The sequence below is a fragment of the Phaenicophaeus curvirostris genome, chromosome 1, assembly GCF_032191515.1.
Source record: "Phaenicophaeus curvirostris isolate KB17595 chromosome 1, BPBGC_Pcur_1.0, whole genome shotgun sequence".
NCBI classification, from domain to species: domain Eukaryota; kingdom Metazoa; phylum Chordata; class Aves; order Cuculiformes; family Cuculidae; genus Phaenicophaeus; species Phaenicophaeus curvirostris.
This window is the reverse complement of record NC_091392.1, coordinates 25,868,546-25,893,941: the sequence shown is the minus strand read 5'-3', so window position 1 is coordinate 25,893,941 and position 25,396 is coordinate 25,868,546. Positions and strand designations below refer to the sequence as shown.

The window sequence follows — 25,396 nt, the reverse complement described above, 5'->3', positions numbered from 1 at the left end:
TGTGGAATGCTGTATTTGGACCTATACAGCTACCCAAAATACACCAGGAAAGTGGGAAATTCCTACCTTTTCAGCAGAACTAGGAAGGCATGGAGAAATGTTAACCTTTGGTTTCCTATTCTATATTGCTTATAGAGGAAAGTGCATCAAAAAGTCTTCAGATCCATACTAGCATACAAACGCAGTAAACAATATGTGGTGCTTTCCTAGTATGTTACAGAGAGGGTATGTGAATAACTGTACAGGATACCTGGTCTCATTCCTTACCAACCATCCTGAGCCAGCAGCAAATGTCAGAATTGAACAGGTTGGAGTTTTCACCCCCTGAGGATAAGGGGAGCCAAGCAGACATCTTTTCACTAAAACAACAGTCATACCAAGAGAACCTTGTCCCCAATATTTGGGATAAAGAAGTTAGATGATGAAAATGGAAGACAAAGTGCAAATTACCAAACCAAGCCCAAAACGCACTCAAACAAACAAAGAAGCAACCTTCAGCTGTCCCATTTTGTCTTTGTTGTTCCTTCCACTAAAGTATACATGGGCTTACATTTACACATCAATCATATGATAAAAATCTATATAAAATTGGCATAACAATTGCATGGGAAAAAAGGAGTGCCCAAAAGGGAGCAGAAGAATGGTCTTCCCTTGGTGGCATGAGAGGACTTTCTTTAAGCGAGGAGATCTTGCTCAATCAAGCAATTTATTCTTCTTTTAGTAACTATTTAATTAGTAAAAGATTCTTGTGAAGTAGCGTGCATTAACAACAAATGAAATTAACTGAGCAGTTGTACAAAATAAAATTGGCTCAGAAACAGATGGGGTTTGTCTTATTGGGTCTCCGTTCCTGGGTACTCTCAGATCTTTCTGGGTGCCTGAAAATAGGGCTCAGATGATGCTTTCTCCTGTTCAATGTAGATAACTGTTACTCATAACCAGTGTGCAAGGGACAAGGTATTGCCCAATAACTGCATTCTGCCACAACCACTTAATTATTCCCCTACATGACTTACTCTACAACAATGACAACCTTCTGGAGACAAACTTAGCAAAATTACTTTACCTGGATGAGATTTTTGTGCAGTTGTTAACTCTACCAGGGAAACAGCAGAGGCATCATGGTGAAATCCTGGTCCCGCTAACATCAGTAGCAAAACTTCCCCTGGCTTCAAGGTGGGTAGATGGATTCCCCTGTGATTCTCTTCTGGCATCAACCACTGACTCAGTGTTTACAAGTGCTTGTCTGCATCTAAGTTCCCCTTTAAAGTGTGAATTTAATTCACACTCTGTTTAGCAATGCAGTTTGACAGCTACGATGGAAAGGACATTGAAGTGAATTTGATAGAAAGGATAATCTCCTCAGACCAATTGTTACAGCTGATAAAAAATAAATAAGATTGCAGGCACAGACTTTCTGAAGCAGAAGTTTTGTCACTTATTCTGGCTTTATCTTTCTTTGAGTTACAGGAGCCTTCTTTTGGATAGCGATTTTGGCATCTTCCATGGTTGTGGTAGCAGGGCTTTTATGATTGTGATAAAAGACAGAAATGAAGACAGAAATGAGGCTGAGGTTTAGAAGAATTAGTAATCACAGGGAAGGAGCGTAGAAAATATAGTAAGAGACTTGAACTTAATTGGAAAAAGCAAATTGGAAGAGATTACAGTCGCATCACTAATTCCTTACCAAGTGTCATTCAGTCTATTCAGAACTGAGATCTGTTTAGATTTTTCCTGAAATTGTCCTTTTTGTTTGGTGAAAATAACATTCCAAATATGAATGGCAAATTGCAAAGGGTTACAAATGTGCTTAGTATGAGCAAAATGAGTACTAAGCCAAACACTGGGAAACTGGTTGGCAAGAGCTGGTGAGTTCTATTAATTTCTTTCTATACCTGCTTTCAGTCCTGTCTCATGATAGACATGCGTGATCTGTGTACTGCAGATGTACAAGATGTACCTTGCATGCTCTTTTTTCATTAGTATTTCATGTTGTATTGTGAAGTAAACAAAAAAACGTGACCACCAACAACTGGAGTGCTCTGGCCATTCCATGGAGTCCCAGATTTCCTTGCAAGGGACATGTTTCTGCCCATGTGGCTTCATTGATAAAGTCCCTTTTATTATATATCCAGAAGTTATTCTTATTTTATATTAGAAAGTATCATCATTATTCTACACTCTTGCAGCTGCAATTAATCCCACTTTGTGCACTGAGGAAAAGATGCAAGTGCAAAAGACGATATTTATTAGTGATTTATAAAATCCTGATCAAAATGATGGCTATCCTTGTTTGCTTCAGGTTTTCACAATGTTGTAAATTACAAGTTGAAAACCATATTTATGTGAAAAAGCATAATAGAAGTCTAGTTTATTGGAAGATATTTTTCTTGTACTGCTGTGTGAAGGGCCAAAATAGAGAAAGTATTCAGCTGAAAACTTCACCCAGAAGAGATTCCAGGTCAACAGACAAGGGAAAAAGTAACACCAGTAAGATAGATTGTCCTCTTCATTTAAAACCTGGACTTCTCAGCGCAATCTTTTTCTGTTCACTGGGAGAAGAAAAAAGTGCCGGTTGAGAAATTATTTTAGGCTGACAATGTCCCTTTGCCTTGAAAGAAGACAGTAAATTATCCCATTGTTGCAGCTCAAAAAAAGAGGGGGAAGTGCTGCCCGAGGACATGAGTCTAAAACCACTGGGTATCTGCAGTCAATAACTTGCTGTATTACTAGGCTTAAAGCTGTCCTGAAGGTTTTGCTACTGGAGCAAAAAGCTTTGGAGCAGTTTTTGAGCTGAATCAAACAACCAAAATCTAATGAAGCATCTCAGCTTAAATAATAGCATGGGTAAATGCTTGATGCCGTGCACAGAGGCTTCGCTGCTGGTGCTGTTAACTGGAGAGACCGAAAGCTAAATCCCTGGGCAGAGTACCTGCTCCTTGAAGTCCATCTTAAGCATAGGTTAGCTGCTTGGAGAATCTGTGTCTCAGCTTCTCGTGAAAGTAAGAAGTGGGGAAGGATTGCTGGAGGAAGCAGAAAAAATACAAGAAGTGAATTTTGGTTTTTCTAGTATATATTCTAGCAGGTGCTCTTTTCTGGTATTAAAAGGTGGGTTATAATAAATCTTGCTGGTTTACTCTTTCAATCATGAGTCAGAAATGAAGTTACATAAGGTACAGCACATGTGATTGATGACGTGAACTCCAACTGAGCTGTTGTGTTTGCTCAGAGTGGTGAATACTGATACCTGCAGCTCTGGCGCAGAGCATATCCATTCCTAGCAGACCACCCCCCAACAAAAGGTGCTGTGCCTGGGGCGTGATACTCCACAGCATATGATAAGGTTAGACCTTATCATATGAGCACCTTAGCATATGAGTTAGACCTTGAGCCCTTTGGCACTGAACTGGTTTTAACCTCTTTCTTAGTCTTCTTGGTAATGCCAGAAGCAGCGTGATGGCTCTCTGATTCTCTGGTAGTGCACCAGCGGAGCTGAGTCTGTCAAGATGAGGTAGGAAACAGCGGTAGTCACAGGAATTTAACACACATTTGAAGAATGTAGGAAGAGTAGGCAAAAAAAAAAAAAAAGGCATGTGCCTCTTAAAACATATGGAAAGAAGTGAAGGTCAATAGAAGGTAAACTTGGATTTCTGTGCCCGTGGGGTTCTGGGTCCAGAGCACCATAACTTGTCACCATGAGGCTGGGCCTCCCACCACCACTGCTCTTGCCCACTATGCTGCCTGGGCAGCACCACTCCGGTTTTAACAGGACCTTGTGCAGGGAGGGCCTGCGTTGTCCCTAGCCTGGGCTTGGCTGATAGCCCATGGCAATTTTTTCAATGACTGATTTCAGCTTCTTGAGCTCCCTTTCAAGGCAGGGTTTGGTCTTACTGCAACAGTGCTCCACTGAAGTGAAAGGGGCAGCCACTGTTGCCTCCCTGGGTTATCCTCATGGATGGGCAGCCCTCCATGCCTTCACCCCGCCAGGTGGTAGAGAAATCAGTCAGGGACTTCATTCTTGCAGCAAGGCCATGGCAGTGATGCAGTTTTATTTTCTTTAACAGGGTTATTTTCCTTCAAGGTTAAAGGAACTTTTGATTCTTTCTTTAAAAAAACACAAATGGCTGTAGTTCCTAATTATTCCCCTTTATCTGTCAAATTTGCTTTTTCCATCAACCACTTTCTTGGAATTTCTTGCCTGCCTTTTCAGCTGAACTACAGAGAAATTCTATTTTAGGGAAAGCTTTGCAAAATTATTTACTGAGAAAAAAACCCCAACCCATCAGCACTGTGTCAGTGGGGACTTTTAACTGGAGTTTTTGTCCATTAGCATTCATTACGCATTTGGCCCGTCATTGTTTACCACATGATTAAATTCTATAAGAAAAGGTAGCAACTTCTGCTTCTTCAGAAATGGGTGTTGTTATCTATTCCTCACAGAAAAAGCTTAAACAGAAAATTTGCATTCTGGTTCCTTCTCCTGTCTGAGGCTATTCCTTGTGAATGCAGATGAGAAAAGATAGGATAGGATAGGATAGGATAGGATAGGATAGGATAGGATAGGATAGGATAGGATAGGATAGGATAGGATAGGATAGGATAGGATAGGATAGGATAGATCTGCTCTGCTTTTTTTTTCAAACAACATTGCAAACTGAAACTAAATTGAACTAGATGACAGCCAGATTGAAAAATTTACAAGTTGAAAAGGAAGGAGCTGCAGTGGGGGCAGGCAAGGAGGTACACATCGCTGAAATGAAGGCAAGAAGGGGCTTAAAACTAATGCAGCACAAAAGTAAGTAAAAATGGCCTTGTGAGCTGGAAGCTGGTGTGCTAGGGAAATGCTCTTACAAACTGCAGGTGTGCCTTAAAGAGATGGAGGCACAAACAATTCAGTCCTTTGGAGCCATGACCACCTCAGCTAATCAAGTGCATGGAGATCACTTTGGTTTTGAGCAAACTATCTTAATGAGCCCATCTACTAGCAGAGCCTCAGTGCTTGCCCTGTCAGCTCTGTGGAGTGCTCATGGTGATAAACATTGCAAAGAAAGGGAGTATAACAATGGTAAAAACATCCACTTAGAGCAAACCAGAGAAAGAAACAGTAGTCCACACAGAAAGAAAATGATACGGTAAATGACTATCAACAAAGACTCACAGGCTTGTTTAATTTTATTTCTTGACTTTGGTTTACTTTTTTCCACTTAATTGATCTTATTGGTCAGGATTTGGCAGAAATCGCTTGATTCCATAAGAAATAAGTATGAAACCACAGGATAAAAAATTCTGTTTCCCCTTTGCAGCCTAGCTGAAGGCAAGCTTGGCTCTGTATGTCAGGCAGGTCCTTCAGCCTCTGAGAACATCCTGAGCCACTTCAGTGAAGAGGCCTCTCCTTAACCACTCTGCAGGAGCTTATTTTCAAACACCCAGGCAATGCAGTGGAACTCAGAAGTGTGCGCTTTAGTTATTCATTTGAATTTCTGTGCTACACGTTTGCTTCTGATTTTGCCTCAGTGACGCACATCTACCACTGCTGCCAGCATTTCCCAAAACTTCAGTATGGGAAAAATGTCTGTGGCATTTTGTGGCACTTGAGTTCTCTTGACATATATGGATGCAGTTGGCATTTTCTCACAGCAGTGATAGTGGTGGGATGGGCAGATGGGGCAAAGAGAGCTTTGTTTTTCTAAGCAATGTCCTCTTGCCTTCCTTTTTTTGCTTTGCCTCAAAGGAGCAATCAAACGTAGGATTAAAAATGTTTCCTTGGTTTTGAGAACCAGGAAGAGCAACATACTTTAAATAGTGGCAAAACCCACAACATGTCAACTGCCTTGTGGATTTCAAGCTCTGGCTTGAGACTGACTAAACCTTGAAAGATCTACCTATTTGGCAGTATCAAAGTAACTTTGCGAAAACTAACAATACTAAATTAACTTGGGAAAACTCCTACAAAACAAAAAAAAAAAAAAAGAAAAGACAGCTTTAGGGAAAGGATAATGACTCAGTGGCATTTGTGGCATTTAGTTAATTAGCCAAATTAGGAGTGTACTTCATGAACAACAAACTTGGAGTAGTTTCCTCAGGAGTCTGACTCCTCAGCAAAAGGAGATCACCACTTTGGAGAAGTCTAAAAACCTTCTATAACATTTCCAATTCAAGAGGTACATTTTCTTCCACAAAGTTGTGTTCATAATTAACAGGTAAAAGAAGACTGGATATATTTATTTAATCTAAAAATTAAATATCTTTGGATTAATGAAATTTTTTTTTATTGATGCATTCATGCAGAAATACATAAATCTTGCCCTGCGGCATGTCAGCCAAGTACATTTTTTATTATGGCTACAAAGTGGTAACATCTCTTGAAACCATTTCAAGCTCTCAGACCTATTGGCATCTCCTGCCTTTGGCTTCTGCTGCCAGTATCAACTCTGCGCTTTGCTTTGCTGGCGAGCTGTAGCATGTACTCAGGCGTCACGCGGTTTCCTTCAGGCAGCAATGCCTTAACAAGCTCAGATGGTTTTCCTTAATTCCCTTGACTGATGATGTTTCCTATTTTAAAAGTTTGAGATCTTCTGCTCAGTGGCAGCTTTTCTCCATGTGAAATATTAATTGCGTAATATGAAAAAGAACTCTTCAAGGGACCCATTCCTTAGTAGTGCTAATGTTGCTGGAGCTTAAAGGACCCTCCTTTGTGGAGATATTTTTCGTTTTAAAAAGTAATAAAGAAAATAGAGAGATGATAGCCAAATACAGGGAGACCCAAACCCAACATGGCAGGTTGTATGTGGTCTTCACTTTTTCTTCTGTAGGGAGTATTAAAGACTGTGAAGCTGTGTTAGTTTTTTGTTCTATTTCCCTTTACATACCCTCTCATGCTCTGCTTCATCTTCCAACGCTTTTGTATAATAAGAGTGGGTAAGTCATTTTCATGGACCACCATAGCTTAGACTGTTATGCTGTCCTGGGACAGGTCTGGACTAAGATCAGGTCTCCTGGAAAGCACTAAATGAAGTATCTTTCTTTGGATATAATCAGATATTTTCTACTATGCCTGTTAGGTTGGGAGAATGGTAGCACCAGTAACAGATCTTGGAGAAGGCCAGAACAATTCACTTTGACAAGGAAGGTGCTACATGTATGTGAAGAAACCGACAGGGGTCTATAAATAACTGCCAAGATCTCTGATGCTTCTGCACACAAAATGTTACTTAGGTCTCTTCACAAAACACAGGCAGAGAACCTGAGCCCCAACATGCTGCATTGAAAGACTTGCAGGAAAGCCAACCATGAAGCTGGGAGCAGAAGCTAGACTCTGATGCAAATTCCATGTTGTGCTGGTATTATATATCCTTAAGTGCATTTCTCTAATGGGCACTTCCAGCCAGAAGGTCAGCTCCCTTTCTCTAGGTGGTATTTTGTGCTTTCAGTAATGAGCAATAAGGGTTTTGTTGGTCATTTAAATGCTACAATTCCAAGCACTTAAACACACTTAGCAGGTTCCAAATCTCTGTATTTCTGAGCCAAATGGTACTTTGAAAAGCATTAAGTTAAGTAGTCTCCCACAATAATTTTGCATTCCCTCTCTGAGCTTTCTGTACCAGAGCATACTTTGAATGTATCACTGTATTGATTTTGGTGTTCTGCCATGCTCAAAGTTTTCTTCTGGATTTTTCTGCTGAAGCAGTTGTTCGTTCAAAGGGGAATCAGCTCCATGTGCTGCAGGCTTGGAGATCATTTTCTAGTTGCTCTTCCTTAAGGGCCAGAAGGGAAACTAGTCCCTAACTACATGGATAGGGAAACCTGGGAATGGATGTGAGGTCCCCTGGTTGCTGAATCTTTTTGTTGGCATTCCTCACCACCACCTCCACCAGGAGGAAAATCCAGAAAATTCTGCTACTACATTAAGAGAAAATACTGTAAGTTTTAGCTTCAAAGACAATTTTTCCAGGGTGGTCTAAGTAAGTCACCTTGAAGGACAGCAGAAAAAAAATCCTAATGCACTGATTATTGTAATTAACCACCAGTATCTGAGGATTAGCATAGCCATGGTTACTAGTCCAAGATATATTAACATGAACACAAGAGGAAGCAGATGCAAAAAACCACAGCAATTTGGTGAGCTGTTTTTGCAGCACAGCCTTCTCTGGTCACTGGGTGCAGTGGTAAAGTAGCGTTCAGTTGTGTTTGGAAATGAGTAGCAGCAGTGGTCACTGGGTTTGCTCAGTGCTCAGACCTTACCCACCCTCAGAGAATCGAAAGCCAAGCTTCTGAGGTTTGTCTCACCTCAGTGACTCACTGCTTGCCTGACCAAACTTTGAAAACCAATTTCTAATTGCAGACATTTGATATGAGCCGTCTTGGTCTGATTTTTGAGGAACTCAAAGTTCCCATAGCTCAGGTCAGAGTCAAGAGGGGAACTTGCAAAGAGGATCTACAGCTGTTACCTGCCTGTTTTGAGAACCTTGTGCAGTGGAGGGGAAGGACAGTGTTGTTGGCTGTGCTTCTGGCGTGCCACCCCTTTAGCTCAGCATCACAAGGTGGTGCACAAAATCTAGTGCAAAAACCAAGACATAGTCTGAATTTTCAAGTTAGAGTCCATACAGTATCTGACTAGGTCTACAGCAGGAGTGAGAACAGAGGCTATAGTAAGTTCCTGTGCTGGTGTTATTTCTAATGCAAGCTACTCGTCTATTAGGTGGGCTGCGTTTGGCTAAGTCTTGTTAGTCTTGGATTTTTCATTTCTCTCTCCACACTGTTTGGCTTTAGAGAAAAAGAGATCTGACAGTAGCTGGTGGTTAACACAGAGTGCTGGGATTACCGTTTGTGCAGTGTTCCTGTGCAGCCTGACTGCTGTGGCAGCTCAAGTGACAGCTCTACACCGTGCTAACGCAGTCCACTTGCAAGTCCTGTCCCACTCCTTCTGTGGTTCCTTCTGCCTTCATGGGGAGACCTGCCTCTGAAAAGATTCATTAATTTTAAACAGAAGAAAGGAAAATCGAAGAAGATACTATTGGACAGAATGCTATTTCACAGTTGCTTTCAGCCAGGTCCAACACAGCACATGTTTGGAAATAAAACCATCAAATATTCAGTAAGAAAAGCAGTGGGTGTCTTGCACTGCCTTTTCTCTGGGATTTCATCAAAGGCTAAATCAAATAATATAATTATTTTTAATGTTAATGAGGTAGTCTAAGTGGCATTTCGTTTTTCTTCACATGAAACAAAACAAGCTTTAAAACTATGGACAGTTTTGTCTTGTAGACACATAAGACCTTTGGAGGAAATCACAGTGGAGAGAGACTTACAGCCTGAGGGACAGGAGGACCACCCTGGCCACAAGATGATTGTGTTTTAAAAGTCTAACTGCATGCTATACTTTCGTAAGGCCATGTGAGAGGGGAGCTCCCTCAGCTTCCACTGCACCATTTGCTGTGCATTTGGCTGGAAGTTCTTTCTCTGGAACTCTCTCCATTGAAAATCTTTATTATGCAAAATTCTCCCCCAAAGTTTGTCTCCTCATCAGTCAGGTCCTGAATGCAGATTGCAGTTCTGTCTATGGAGTTACCGCAAAGCCTTTTCCATTTTAATAAGTTTTGGGTGCCCTAAGAGACTGTTAGACAATGGAAATTCTACAGCACTTGTCAAACCTGCTGCTATGCTTTTTTTTGAAATACCCCAAAACGGAGGCAAAGAGGTAAAAGTTTTGTGCTTAACTTGTCTTCTTTTCCATTTGGTACTGTGTGAGTCATTCACTCAGCTTTAAGAATGTTTAGAAAGGGAAAGCTGATAATTAGATACATAAGAATAATGAATCATACTCAATGGAAAATTCATTTTTGCCTTCTTGTGCCACATTACGCAGACCATCAATTACTGGGGAAAAGCACCCTGTCTCGCATAGGAAATTATCATAGATAGAAGTTTCTCTTAGGAGAAGAATGGCATGAACACACTATTGATTTTGTAAGTAGGAAGCATAGATGAGTTTTAAATGCCAGGATAATGATATTAGCTATTGCAGATCTCCAGGGAGATTTCATAATGTTGTCGGCTCTAATTATGAAAATGTTTTCCAGTCACCTCTATTCCAAGAAGCACCTTGCAATTTCTTGTATGCAAAGGAATCAGCGTCTTGGAGATTCTCAAAATAGATGTGCTATATAGAGTGAGGCTATCAAGGTTAGAACAGAAATGTCTGGAACAGAATATTTCTCCAAAACTTAAAAAAAAAAAAAAAGTATCTGAAAAATAGTAAAAATGTTAGTCAAGATGCAAATTTCAGCTGGATTTTCTAATTTTTTTTCATTGCTGAGATTTTTTTTGGATATACAAAACATGATGATTGTCATCTTTGTATACCTACAAATGCAAGGCACAAGCACAGATGGAAGATGTAGCACTGTTCATGTCTGTAGGTTTACTGCTCATATCAAATCCTGCTTGGAAAAAAAGGAGGCACAAAATGGGGCTGGAAGGCAGCTGAGGGTGCTTTGTCCATGTGCCTGTTTTTGTCTTAGCATGAGAATAGCTCCTCTGAGAGAGGTTCCCAGACAATGAGAACCTATTGGATATCTTCTCTTTTGTGGAACACCAGGGCTTGGTGGTGAAAACTCTTTGCATGATTTGTCTTTGTAAAGTAGATTAGCCTTTGTTATCTGTGGCACTGGAATTAATCACTGTGGCAAACTTTTATTTTAGGGTATTCTTTAGACAGCTAATGAACCAAAATAAAAAAAGATTTAATGGACCTGCTACCTCCCTGAGTGCAACATGAAAGAAAAGTGCAAAACTTACCCTGTTCCACTGAGAGAACTGTGCTGATCTGGCACTTGGAACAAAAGCCATTAATTGTCTTAAATTACTCCAGATAATGAGGTTTAGTAATTGGCTTTTGTTTTAATACAGCTTTGAAAGGCTAAACCACATAAATCTGTGTAATGCTTCAGAATAAGCAACAGTTATGGTAACAGGTAGGTTTGACTTCACAAACAGTGCATGTCCAAACTGGATAAAGCCTTATCAGTTCAGTTACATGAATGACTAGTTGATGTTAAGAATAATTCTAAAATGAGGATTTGTTTGAACACTTTGGGGTGCAGTGGAAAATAGTCACTTTGTTGCAGTGCATATTTGCAGTGAAGTAAATTGCGATTGATTTTCAGTAGAGTCCAGTTGCTATGCACCTTAAATTGAAGACTTAAAGTCTTAAAATCATCTACCTGATAAACTGTGCCTTGTGCTCTGAAGACCTCAGTGTATTTTTGCTTTCTCTTACAAGTGTGTATCTAAAAGAAGGTGGGGGATGTCTATACGCAGTGATGCACATGAGAGACCATGAAGGAATGCACCCTCATTTGACTGCACCAGCACATCAGGATTTCCCCCTGCTTTTGTGTTGGGGAAATTGCTGATAAACACACATGCTGATACATGTGTGATTAGAGAAGGAAACAGCAAGCTAACTGCAAAGGTGCCTTTTCCACTATCTGTAGTGGTTCTGCCTACTAGGATAGCACAGTGTATTGCACGGTGAAGGCAATCCTCCATCACAAACCTGAGCGCTTCCTCATGCAGTGCCACACTTGTTAAAATTAAGAAAAGGATTCGTATGTCTCTTAAAGCTTTAAAATCTGCAGGGGAAATATGTATAATGACAGCATTTCAAATCAATTTGCAAGCAGCCTGATTGCAGAAGAATCGAGGTTGAAAGCCTTGGAAGAGAATTTGACTAAGAACAAACAACCTGATTTTACACATCCACATCTCTAAAACCCCAAATATTAGTATCTCTACTCAATATGTCATTGCTCATCCTTTGCACCTCTTTCTTATTTGGCCCAGTTCCTCCCTTCCGCTTGTACATTATTAATACCAGGAGTCTGCTTTTAGTATTAGGTCACAGTGACAGTTGTGAAGAAATTCACAGTAGTTAATCCCTGAAAGCTAGGGGGGCTATAAGATCCCAGGAAACGGTTTCTCCTTTGTTTTCCTCTTCTTTAAATGGAAAATGCTGTTGGGGTGTTTTGGGGTTTTCTTGGGTTTTATTTGTTTTGGTTTGCTTTTTTTTTTTTTTTTTTGCTGCCAATGTATTAGCAAATCTTAAGTGTTCATGTAGTATGCTCTGCAATTAACAGGAGCTGTGTAATTAACATGTGTCAGCACTGCATTGTGAAAGCAAGAGGAAATGTCCCTGTCCCTTGGCAGGGGCAACTATATGGCAGCAAATTTGCATTAGAATAGCTGCTTCCATGGGAGAAAGTTGATATCTTTTTTTTCTCCATACTTTTATTCTCCCCGTATCCACAAGGTAGGGAGTTTATGACCTTGAACAAATGGAATAACCAAATACTACACTTGAGTCTAGCTATCCTAAGCTGGTTTTAGTATTGAAAATCACAACAGAGAATGCATTTCTTGGGGTGGATATAGTACATCCTGTGCCTGTACGTCCAGCCTGTCCCTACAGGAAAGTGTAGCAGCTGACCTTTGCAGGACATTCTGGAAAAATATAGTTGGCAAAGAAAATCTTTAATAGCATTTTGTGTTAAGTGCCTTAGTTTGTAAGACAAGGCTTTGGGGTGTATTTGATACCAAGGAATAACTTGTTGACAGCACCTCTTCCTAAATGACCAAAGCTGTGAGTGTTGGCAGTCTTATTTCTCCCATTGAAAAGATATTTCTGGATTGCAAACCATCTTTTGCTGAAGTAAAAATAGCCTTTATTTACATTCATGTTGCATGTATCATTTCTTGTGTGTCCTTTTTTGCTTTTGCTGTTCTTGTCTCTATTGTCTTATTTTTACACGTTAATTTTTATCGACATTCAATTTTTTTTAATTTTCTTTTAACTCATCTCTGTATTATACTTGTCTGTCTCTAATCTAGTTTTCTTTTCCCTTTCCCAAGTCACAGTTGTGTCCAAGTGTTTTTTCATCTTCTAGATTTAGTTTCTTTGATTTGCTTGAATGTCCTTCTGCCTTCAGTTCTGTGATAGCTCTTGTCTCTTACCAGTTATATTTCCCTGTATATTATTCTCAGTATGGATGCACAATCTTACTATCAAACAGACTGAACAGTTAACACGCTGTGAAGGATACAGTATATTCATTTAAGTCCCAAAAGCTCCAGAGCCAGCACAGACTAATTTTCTAGGACTGAGTCAGAATTTTGAAGGATCTGCTCCCTTCTGGACATTATAACATGAATATAGATGTGGTGTTGAAAAGCAGGCCAGCATTGTTCATTGTGTCACTTTGGTTTTCTGATACCTAATGTGTTAAAATACTGGGGAGAATGATTAAGTTGAATTAGTTAGCAATCATCAGGTTGGGTTGTTTGGGAAAAGATGGACTGAATTTGCTAGGATTTGTTTCAGTTTTCTGTTGGACATAATTTGCTCAGTGTGCTACTGGGTCACGAATTGGAGAGAATGTTATTGTCATTGTCTGCAACCTTCAAAATTGTTTATTTTTCAGTTTTAAATAAATGAGCTTGAAAGTTTTCAACCTGGAACTAGTACTGCATTATTGCCTTCCACTCTTTCTTCTCTTTGAGCTGCATTTTGTGGCTGAAAAGCCTCTCCCATGATACCAAACTTCTTTCCAGAACAGACCATCCCTACTCACTTTCCCTTTTTATTGTGGTGAAGGTGTTCTGTTGAAAGGGAAAAACTACATTTAAGGTGTGGAAACACAGAAGATAGTGTACTGGTCTCCAGTTCGGAAAGTTTTATTTCACTACTTAGAAATATCTGTTAAGGGCAGAACTTTGATTATGTGCAGCTATGTAGTTAATCAGTTTATCTGAAGTAATAGGTAGCTTTTGGTACATTGCTATTTTCTCTCAAGTGGGCTCTGGTCCAGCATTTGCTGAAAGCAACAGACGACTTCACTGGCCATTAACTTAGGCTCCAGACATCTGAATGTGGCTGTCATTCAGCCTTATGCCTTTAGGACAAGAGTAGGTGGTTGAACAAAGTGAGTGGGAATCTGGATTTCCTTGTGACAGCACAGAGGAACCGGCTGTTTCTGCCTGGAATGGCCACGTCTTTGTTTCTGAGTGACAATTTTTTTCAAGTTCTGAGAACAGATCTGCACAAAGGCATTATAGAATTAAGTTCACTAGCATTTGCTACAAGTGCAAATTAATCTCGGTGTGCAGCATTCTTAAACTTTTGAATGCTTATTTCTCCTTTGGTAATTTCTTCAAGAAGTCTGAAGAAGTTAAAAAAAAATCTTGGTAGATTCCCAGGGATAACTCTGATAAATGGTGAAGATATTCTTCCTGAGACAATACCCCATGCTAGCTTTAAATCTGGCGGGTTTCATATTAATATTGAGCATATAGTCATATTAATATCATAGCATATAATGCATAATTCAGCCTGCTTTCCCAAAATTGTATTATTAACATTCTTACAAGGAATGGGTTGAGGGTTCAAAACGGTTATATATAAATAATTCAATTAAAGTCAAGAGTATGCTTTGCTTCATACTGAGAGACACATTTATTAAAAGAAGTTTATTGAACTTTATTTTGCCCTCTTTGCTGACAGCTTGGTAGAAGAGTTCTTCACTGCCACAACAACCTGGAATTAGGGAGCTTCGTTAATCCATGCTGAGGCCCCTGTGAAGTAAGGCGGTCACTGCCCCATCCTCTGTACCGTGTTTGAAGGCTAGACTGAATGGATGGTTGCAGTGAAAAGAAGCTGAATTGCTGTGTCAAAGGTCTTCAACGATAGTATTGCCCTTGTCTAAAGGATTTGGGCTTTTGGCACTGGTGTTGTAAGAATTTGCATTGCTCTGCATACCAAGCAAATATTATGGAAACAGAAAGTGTAGCGAAATTTTTTAGTGACATGGATATTCTAGCCATGCTGACTTAAGAACCACTAATGCACAAGAAGGGCTCAGTGACTGTAAGCTTTTCTGTGGTTTCTGGTTATTTGTCCTCATAAAAGTTACCGCTTTACCCAGTAACCTTGTCTCACTTAGGAGCATAGAGATAGTGGCGCAAAAAGAGCTGTGCCTTCTTGTGTATTTCAATATATTTGGATTGTTTATATTTGATCTTTAATTCTAGGTCTGTAATGCATCTTTTTATTTATACCAAGTTATTTGTATATATTTATCTGTGCTTTAAGATTACATTCCATCAGGGGAATTATTTTTCCTCCTAGAAGTGCCATAAATGATGCAGTCCTGTCTTTGCTTAATGTGTGTATATGATTTATGTAACGTTGCTATTACATTTTTATTTGCACTTTACTGTTCAAGCTACATAGCCTCACATTCAGAAATGATAATGGGACTGTAACTTTAGTAGATCCACATGTGGGAATAGCAGGTGGCTTACAACGCTTCCTCCCTTTATGATTTTCTAGTATAATTAACTGATACAGGAGCATGAGGATACTTTGAGCAGTTTAACCCTAGTATTTCCCTCCTACTGTGGTACCTCATGTGCCTGAAACATGGATACTACAAGTCCTTGCAGAAATTTGTAAAGCAACATAGTGTTTTATAAATTAAACTTTATTTGAGGATTTTGTAACTTAAAAAATACCTGGATTTTCCTCTCTTGTTTATTCCCATTTTCAGAATGAATCACGAGTACTGGCAATGAATAACATATCTAACAGGAATGAAACATCATCAGCCTTCAAGGACATTTCAGTCACCTCTTTTGATTAACCTCAACAGGGAATAGTAGATATGACTTGTGTGTGCTTTTCTAGCTTGTCTGTCATTAATTGAATTGGATGTAAATTCATGTCTGTGAGCATGCACAGTTAACAGTGAAATAGCAATCCTTCCTTAGCTATTATACAGTAGGATGGGGTTATTTATCAATATAACATGGGCACCTCTGGAATAGTACCTTATTCTGGATGACTCAAGCATTACTTAAATGAAAGCAATAAAAGAGAAAGGAAGAAAGAGGGGGGTGGGTATTTGTAAGGCCAGGAGCCTCTCGTAAGCAGACATGCTTGGCTTGTTTAGACAGAATTTATAGGTAATGCTGGTTTTCTTTAAATAAAATAGGTTATGCTGTGTTTCATCATCTGTGCTAACACACTTTAAAATAAATCATTTGTTGTCAAAAGCCTGTGGAAATAATTGGGATTTAATAGTAATTCAAATGAGTAAGAACATCAGGCAAGTTTGGCTCTCTAGTTACTCATTAGATGACCTTTCTAAGTACTACCTAGTTAAACACAAGAGATGATACTCCAAGATGAAGTATCTTCCCTTTATGTACAGAATTAATTAGGCATACACAGGCATGTTATAAATTCAGAAGAAAGGCTATGCAGTACCACCTTCTGCTGGGGATTCTACGTGGCTTCTTTATTCAGCAGTCATCTTATGCCAGTATCTTCAGCTCTCATTTCTCAGAAGTCTCTCTGCTCCTGCTATTTCATCAAATCGAAATAGAGAAGAAAAATACTACTGTCCAAATTAAAGCAAATGGACAGTTAGCATTATCTAATAGTTTTAGTTTACTGCAACACCCTGAAGGAAACCTTGCGTACATTACAGAATGCAGACATTGGATATGATAGTGACTTCTCCAGTGTCAGGATGCTGACTGTAAAGAAATACTCCTTTTTGAGTAATGGTACATATTGGAAAAGCCAGAAGTGGGCTGGTTCTTACTTTGGGGATTAATATTATGAGAACTGGTCCTTGATGTAGTTTCTACTGAAACAATAACTGAATTCTCATTGTCTTCATAATAAAAATAGTGTGACCACAAATCCTCCGGTGCTTAGTTTTACTGTTTTGGAGATATGTTTCTTATTAGAAAATGTTTGCTTTTGATAATAATATTTATGGAGACAAAGGGGCTGGGAGGACAGCTAATAACTGGCAGAAGCTGATAGGTTCATAATGGAACAGAGATTCATATATTTAATGAGTGGGAAGAAGAATGGTAAAAGGATTAAGGAGATACAGTTACGATAAGCAGCTCTGGTTGTTGAGTGCAACGGTAACAGATTTACTGAGCTGTACCAGTTAGCTGGGAGTCTGGCCCACACAATCTAAAAGCATCCAGCATCATACCCGTTCACCTTGCTGCTTCCCATGTCTAAGCTGTAAAAGTGAAGAACTGTAGCAGCCTATAGTAAAGAGCATAAAGGAGCACCACTAAGCTCGTACATGCAAACAAAGAAGAAAGCAGTAGCACTGATGCAAATGGCAGATAAATAAAATTGAATCTCCATTCAAATCCGAGAGTTTGTCTATAAATCTATATAAATTACTTGTAAAAGAGTGGTGACAGAGAAAGGCTAACAGCATTTCTTAATGGCCTTATTCATTGTACTCCATTGATGAGCTCCCATGGAGCTAATTTGTTGAGAGGGCTCTTCCAAGTAAGAATGAATTTCCCAAAGCAAATTTTATTGATGGTATTCAGTAATGGCGAGTATCTCATCACCGCTTAAGAAACTTTGGGGTTTTTTTCTGCATTTCTTAGTGAAACAGGCAATAGGAATTTAAAGCAAATAGACTATATCCTAATTTAATGGATGTCCTCACCTGCGATCTTCTAAAACACAGGAGACTTGAATGGCTTCACAACTTTAGGAATCTAATTTCCTCCAGGAAAATGGGAAAACTTTTTTTTCAGTTAATTGGAAAAATTCCAGCATTCTATGAGCTCTGAAGCTCTGGTAGAGAAGCATAAGAGCAAGCACCTCTGTAAAGTCTCCTGCTGCCTGGGTTTTCATGTTATTGTTGGCACTGCAGCAGTACTGTGCTACACGGGAGACATAGACATCTCTATCCCATCGCAGCACATTATCTCAGGAACATCCTGACATAAGCACAGGAAGTAATTTCACTGGCAGTCTGCAAAGTCCCCAGTGACACAGTTTGATTTTGTCTCTGGTTTACGTTTGCATTCCAGAGTAAGGAATGTTTCTTCTAAAGGACTGTTAGGTGGTTTGTAGAAGCCAAAGCTATTTCAGTCTCTTCATTCCTCTTCCTGGAGCTGGAGAAAGCAGGGACTGCTATTTCAAAGTCAGATTGTATTAGACATTAAAAAAAAGGAAAGCAAAGAAGAATAGGAACAGGGGAAAAAAAAAAGAAGATAGATGTGTGATAATCTCCGCTATTGAGCTAGAGCTGGCATAAATCAGTGTAGTTGTGTTGCACAGAGTAAAATTGGGGATATTATGCTGATTTATACTAGCTGAGAATCTGACATCAAACTAATTTGTGAAAGAAAAATTACAATGGAATTAGAAAACACCAATCCAGGTCTTTACTATACCAGCTCAGTGCTTAATGCCACTCCAGTGGAGCAGAAAATGACACTTCCATTTTAACAGTTTATGGCTTTCTCAGGAAAAAAAACAGAAAATATGCAGCCAAAACACAAACAAAGCAGCTGAATTGCAAGGTTTCAATCTCTTTTAGTGACGCATTTCTGGAAAGCAATTTTCTGTTTTACTGGTCATGGAAAATTAGTCATATATTTGATGATTTGTATCCTGCTGTTGTTGCTTTCCTTCATTTTTTTGGCTCCATATTATTTAATTTCAGTAAGTGTCATTTCTAAAGGGAACAGGATGAACTGAGGGCCTCCCACCTATGTATCCAGGGTTTTTTATCAGTGTTGTTTAATGATTGCTTGGTAGTCTGCTACAAGCCTTTTAAATATACCTGGTAACTATTGTCAGTTCCTTCTTTTAGTCATGGCTGCGTGTATATATACAAATATACGTGCTTGTGTGTTACATATATGTATACATGTATGAGAAATACTTTGTCACTGGTTAAGGATGAGACCAGTAGTTTTTTTTAACAGATGATATTAATAGAATCATAGAATAGTTTGGATTGGAAGGGACCTTAAAGATCATCCAGCTCCAACTCCCCTGCCACGGGCAGGGACACGTCCTGCCAGACCAGACTGCCTTAGGTCTCATCCAACCTGGCCTTGGACACCTCCAGGGATGGGGCAGCCACAGCTTCCCTGGGCAACCTGTGCCCGTGCCTCACCACCCTCATTGTGAAGGAATTCCTCCTTATGTCCAGTCTAACTCTGCCTGTCTCCAGTTTATACCCATTCCCCTTGGTCCTATCACTACAAGCCTTTGGAAACAAAGTCCCTCCTCAGCTTTCATGTAGCCCCTTCAGGTACTGGGAGGTCGCTATAAGGTCTCCTTAGAGCCTTCTCTTCTCCAGGCTGAACAACCTCAACTCTCTTACCCTGTCTTGGTATGGAAGGTGCTCCAGCCCTCGAATCATCTTTATAGCCCTCCTTTGGACCTGTTCCAACAGCTCCATGTCCTTGTTATGTTTAGTATTCCAGAAGTGGACACAGTACTCCAGATCAGGTCTCACAAGAGGGGAATAGAGGGGCAGAATCACTTCCCTTGACCTGCTGGCCACGCTTCTTTTGATGCAGCCCAGGATACAGTTGGCCTTCTGGGCTGCAGGCGCACAATGCTGGCTCATGTCGAGCTTCTCATCAACCAGCACCCCAAGTCCTTCCCTGCAGGGCAGCTCTCAATCACAACATCCCCCATCCTGTATTGAAATCGGGGATTGCCCTTATCCAGGTGTAGGATCTTGCACTTGGCCCTGTTGAGCCTCATGAGGTTCTCCCAGCCCCACTTCTCCAGCTTGTCCAGATCCCTCTGGATGACATCTGCCCTTCCAGTGTGGCAAGTGCACCACTCAGCTTGGTGTCATCACCAGACTTGCTGAGGGTGCACTCGATCTTGCAGTCAATATCACTGATGAAGAAGATAAAGCTATTCTAACCTTCCATGAATTTTTTTAATTGAGAATATTTCCATTTGTGAAAGATGCAGGTTGTGGGAAGTTCAGAGATACCTTTAAACATCTAGACTTCAGTGGAGGAGCTCCAGTTCTCTCTAGTAGCTTCTGTAAAGTGATCCAAAAGCTATAAAGACATTACTTCATAAAGCCATAGGGATTTTGGGGGGCGGGTAGGGGTAGGGAGGGGTGTATGGTGTCTGAGCACGACTTCTTGGTGATTCTCTTAGCAGCTTCCAAAATGTGATAGAACTAGAAAAGCCCGTTGAATTTCCAGAAGCCCATACAGATGGAATTGTCATTCCTTGCAGTTTGTCAGGCTTTGCTTCTGCCCTAGATTCCAGATAATCTGGACAGCTATCATGACATTCAGCCCTAATTACCAGAAAGTCAGTTAGGTCTTTTTTTAATCCATTTTATGCATTTCTGCACTGTTGTCATATTGAGTGGTTCACCAACTTTAATGCAGTGGAATGAGTTAGGGAAATGCTATTGTCTCCCCTTTTAAAAGCAAGAAGCCAAGGTAATAAGGAGTAAAAGGCTTTTAATTTTGGCAAACTTTTTGTCCAGATAGTTTCACCAAGATCATGCAGAACATTGATACAATGTTGAATGCAGGACATTGAGATCAACCCCTAGAATTTCTAACTTCAACGTAGTAGCTAAGGCAGATTAATAGAGTGCCTTCTGTATATCACGGAGAATCCTGAACCCAATGTCAGTGGAGTGCTGACTGGTATAGGAAAGATCCAAACATGCACACAACAGTTTCCAATGTCCGGTGATTCACTTTGTTGTGAAAACTAAATTTTGCATGTGGCAGTCTAATGCTCTGCTTTATCATGTTAGGGATGTTCTTTAAACTATGTTTTTTATCAGCATTAACGTAATAGCTAATCTGAAGTCAGAAAGAAGTTGGGAGGAGGAGGGGGACACGTGGAGAACATGTCCTGCTGTTGTACTCATGGCTTCCTCTCTTTTCTTTTTCAGTGAGTATGTTTTTGAACACATTAACCCCCAAGTTCTATGTTGCCCTGACAGGCACTTCCTCATTAATCTCGGGACTTATTTTGGTAAGTACCAGATATACTAATATTATTTTACAATTCAATTTTGTTATCCAGAATAGAATTTCAGGCTTTATCCTGATTAATAGGTGTCTTCTTTATTTTCTTAAACTTAGATTTCTGCACATAGAATTCGTATTTATGTGTACTTCTGTTTCTGTGGGAAAAAACAAACAAACAAACAAACAAACAAACAAAAAGTTAAATGTTTCAGTGCTATGGTTCTGAGGAAAAAAAAAGTCTTGAAGAACAATGTGTCCAAACAGGAACCTTATAGTAATTCATAACAACCATGTGCATGTTAAGTATTTCCATTAACAAGTACTACAAGAAAAAGGACACTAAAAAGAAGAGAAGCAGTACCAACTATCTCAGCTTAGTATGGTCCTTTTAGAAAGTTACAGCAGAATTTATTAGAGAAACAGTAAGCAGAATATTAGCAGTGAACCCAGTTCTGGTGCCAGGGGACAAGGTCAATCTTCTAGTCATGGCTGTGTAAATATATACAAATATATATGCATGTATATTACATATGTGTATTTATGTATGAGAAATACTTTGGCGCTGGTTAAGGATGAGACCAGTAAGGCTCCAAGGCAGAGTTATTTCAGATCTTCACTTTACAAATCTTTCTCAATAGATATTTGCCTATTCTCTTGAATATCTGAGGAGTATTTTTAAATCATTCAAAAGCCCCACCTCCCATATGTAATCCCTGAGGGCTTTGTTGTGCAAACTGATGCAGTGAAGTGAATCATAATACCATCACAATGCAGGAGTCCAAAACAGAGCATTTGTTCTGGATTTTTTTCAGTATCTACGTAGAAACAAATGGAGGTAAAAAATCTTAAGAGTTTGCATGGTGGATTTAGGGTATTAGGCTTACACCATGCTGTTCTTTTCCCTCATTGCTGAGAGTTATTTTTTGGCTTATAAAAATGGATAGGATGGGATGGGATGGCATGGGATGGGATAGGATGGGATGGGATAGAATAGGAATAGGAATAGGAATAGGAATAGGAATAGGAATAGGAATAGGAATAGGAATAGGAATAGGAATAGGAATAGAATAGAACAGAACATTTCAGTTGGAAGGGACTTGCATAAATCATCTAGTCCAACTGCCTGAGCAGTTCACAGATGAATCAAAGTTAAAGCATGTTATTAAGGGCTTTGTTCAAATGCTTTTTAAACACTGACAAGCTTGGGCCATCAACCGTATCTCTAGGAAGCCTATGGCAGTGGTCGACTGCAAGGCTTCCTGATTTCCTGTTTAAATCTCCCTTGGTGCAGCTTCAAACCATTCCCATGTGTCCTATCACTGGATACCATGGATAAGAGATCAGCATCTCCCTCTTCCCTCTGCCTCCTCTGGGGAAGGTTGTCTTTGGTTTAGTTTTGTTTGTTCAATCAGTCTTAGGTCCTTTGTCTAAAAACACCTCGATTCAACTGACCTCAGAGAAACCTGAAAGCAAGGAAGATCCTAACTAAACTGTATCAGTTTGGTGTGGGAAATCCACAGCTCTCACCTCTATGTTGCTTGTAGCTGATATAGACAAAGAAATGGCATCCTTGACTCCTGAATGGCTGTGAGACTCTCATCACTTAAATTATTTCAAGTATAAAGCATCAGGTGCGCTGCTGCTGTGCCTTGCTCTGGGGTTTCCCCGTAGCAGAAGGCAATTACTTAATGTGTGCACCTTGGGCATTCATGATCCTTGTATGGATTGAGCCCCAAAGCACAGGACTGAGCTCCAGAGACATCAGCAGAATCTTTCAGAATGCGTACGGGCCCCAGACCTGTGAGACTTGGATTCAGTTCAGCACAACTCACTGAAATGCAAGGGAGGAAAATAACTGAATGTTACATTCAATACTCTCACTCAGAAAGAAGGCACCTGCAAAAGGCCAGAAGGAAGATCAGAAGGAATGAGAGAAATGACACTAGTTCCACAGGCACAATTCCTTATTTGTTGTTGAAGAGTGAAGACAGCGGGAGGAGGTGGCAAGAATAAGACAGCTTGTGCCATATGGAAATACCTTACAGAATCAAACATGAACGAAAACCTTAAAAAGAGACTAAATTATCTGTAACTAAATTCTTTTTATAGCATGCTTGCATATGTAGGTACATTCTGTACTGCAGTCGTGAAGGCAATTTCTGAGGAATGATCTCAGTATGAGACTTGTGAGCAGGAAATTTCGAAGTGCTGTACTTTGATGCAAAGTACAAGAAGGAAGTGGCACGGAGTGTTCAAGACTGTGATCTGAAGAATGGGGGAAAGGGCACCAATAGAAGCCTCCCAAGAAGAGATTACACTGTGTCAGCCTTAACTGAAGACGTTCCCCAAATGCTGCACGACAATGTCCATTATGAACAAGTGGAACAAACAGTGGGGTGATGGAAGTGTACACACAAAGTGAAAGAAGATTGAAAGCCTTTTTTGTGGACCTTCACTGCTGCTATCAGTTGTTGTCTGCTGTTCATATGCCTCTATCCTAAATATGCAAAACATATATAGCCCAGGCAGGTAACAGCCAGGAACCCTAGATTGTAGGGACCGGTGTCTGAGCTGAGAGGGACATATGGTCTGGAAACAGGATGATGGAAAAGGAACTCGGTAGACATGGTCACATGGAAAGAAACTGTAAGCTGAGCAGACCATGCATCAGGAAAGACAGCTGAGTGAGTTCCAGTGAGGTGGTGCTAGCCAGTCACTAGCCCAGTTATGCTTCAGATTAATTATTTCTTAATATTTCTGTTTACCAGTGGTGCTATAACATGCTGAATTGCCTGCATTACCACCCACTTAACTGTTACACTACAGTTTTATAATACAAACATTCTCCTGTCAAATCTATATCACTGAGGTATTTTTTAGCCTAGCTGTAGTAATATTCCTTGGAATTTTCCACCATATGGTCTGGCAGATTTCTTTCCATTATCAGTTGGCTGCAATTCCTAATCAGAAGGAGAAATCACAGCACTGTAGGTTATGAAATGATGGAAAATTCCATCGTTTCAGAAGTGTGGTGACCAATGGGAAAGTGAACACTTTTCCTATTTCATGTTTGGGTCATGAAACAACAACTCTGTATACAGAGTTCAGCTTTGGGCACTTGCATGCTGCCTCCTTTGCAAAACACTACTCTCCCATCTTATTTTGCCTCTTACTTTGTTTTCATTCTTTAGGTAAAATTCTTGCCTTGCTGTAAGCAATGTGACTTAAATGAAGCAAAGATTTCAAACTTTTTTTTCTGCTCTGGATAGCTCAGAACCATACAGAAGACTTTTCTGTCTCAAGCATTCTCCTTAATGACTGCTAGACTACAGCAAATTGTTTAAAATGAACAATTTAGCTTATATTTAATCCATCCCTGCACTATTTTAGGCATCAAATATATGAATTGAATTAAGTCCCAAGCTGCATTAGAAATATTGTATTGGAAACCTGGTTCCACCACAGTCACTTTTAATCCAGTAAAAAAATAGGGTTCTGCCTCACAGGATACAATGAGCTGTATTGTATTTGGTGTCTAAGAGGCTAAGGTTTTCCATAGGTAGGGTAATAAAACTGTCATGAAACACAACTGATGTCCAGTGAGTGCTGCGAACTGGAACTATGTACATACCACTGAGATTTCTAAATTAGGCCGTGTATTTAAAACACAGTTACCACCGGAGTGAAAGCTGGTTAGCAAATGCAGGAGGCATTTGCACTGCAAACTGATGGACTCTTGATTCTAACAAAGTGCAGGCAGAAGTGAACCCCAGGCTTGAATCTCCACCAAGACTGCCTTGTTATTCTTCTTCAGAGCTTGAGACACTAATAAGAGTTTTCTGCTACACAATTAGAAGCATTCTACAATGAAGAATACCACATATTTCGGAGATAAGAATTACAAAGCCAGTTTACAGAGGTAGAGCATGAGTGCTGAGTCTACACACAGGCTAGTATTGACTGTATAGTATGAGAGAGCTCCAGCCTTTTGTAGCCAATGCTGCTAGTACAGGAAGTCTGAGAGAGGACCTGAATAACACAGAAGAGACTTGTGTTATTTTCTGTAGGTATTAATTGTTCTTCTGCTTGATTCATTACCTTTGTGTAGTCTGCTGGAGAGGGGCAGAAAGGTGAGTGAGTTCTGGGTGTTCCCATGGACTCCAGGAAAGTCTAACAAATGTGCAAGGACGACCTTTGGCGGCTGAAAAGCAATATGTAGTAATTGTTCAGGGCAGGCAGGACTGGAAGATCTGTTTGAGTCACCAGCTACTCCTAACAGCTAAATAAAATGGAACAGGGACTTACTATGTTGGAAGTGGTATTGTATAGTCATTCATATGGATAAACACTCCTGCCTACCAAAATAGGATGAACTTCTCCACGCTGTCTACTGGAAACAGCTCCTGGGCTATGATATTCCTCAAACATGTCCAGTCACTGCCTGGGAGAGTTGGCACAGGCCAGGCAGCGTGCTAGCAAACAAACAGCACAGATGACAGAGCCAGCCAAACCTCTGCTGTGGTCCTGTTTT

The 25,396-nt window shown here is 40.0% G+C and overlaps 1 protein-coding gene across 7 annotated transcripts in view; it reads left to right on the top strand.

The window, feature by feature from the left end:
* The window catches only part of ST7 (suppression of tumorigenicity 7), a 147,300-nt gene that overhangs the window by 58,989 nt on the left and 62,915 nt on the right, over positions 1-25,396 (top strand). For all 7 annotated transcript variants that reach the window (XR_011336848.1, XR_011336846.1, XR_011336847.1 and 4 more), the window contains exon 2: positions 20,787-20,869. Coding sequence is in view for 4 of the 7 variants with exons in the window: in XM_069850874.1 (XP_069706975.1) it covers positions 20,787-20,869 (83 nt within the window). In the remaining 3 variants the exon portion in view is untranslated. The remainder of the gene's footprint in view (positions 1-20,786; positions 20,870-25,396) is intronic.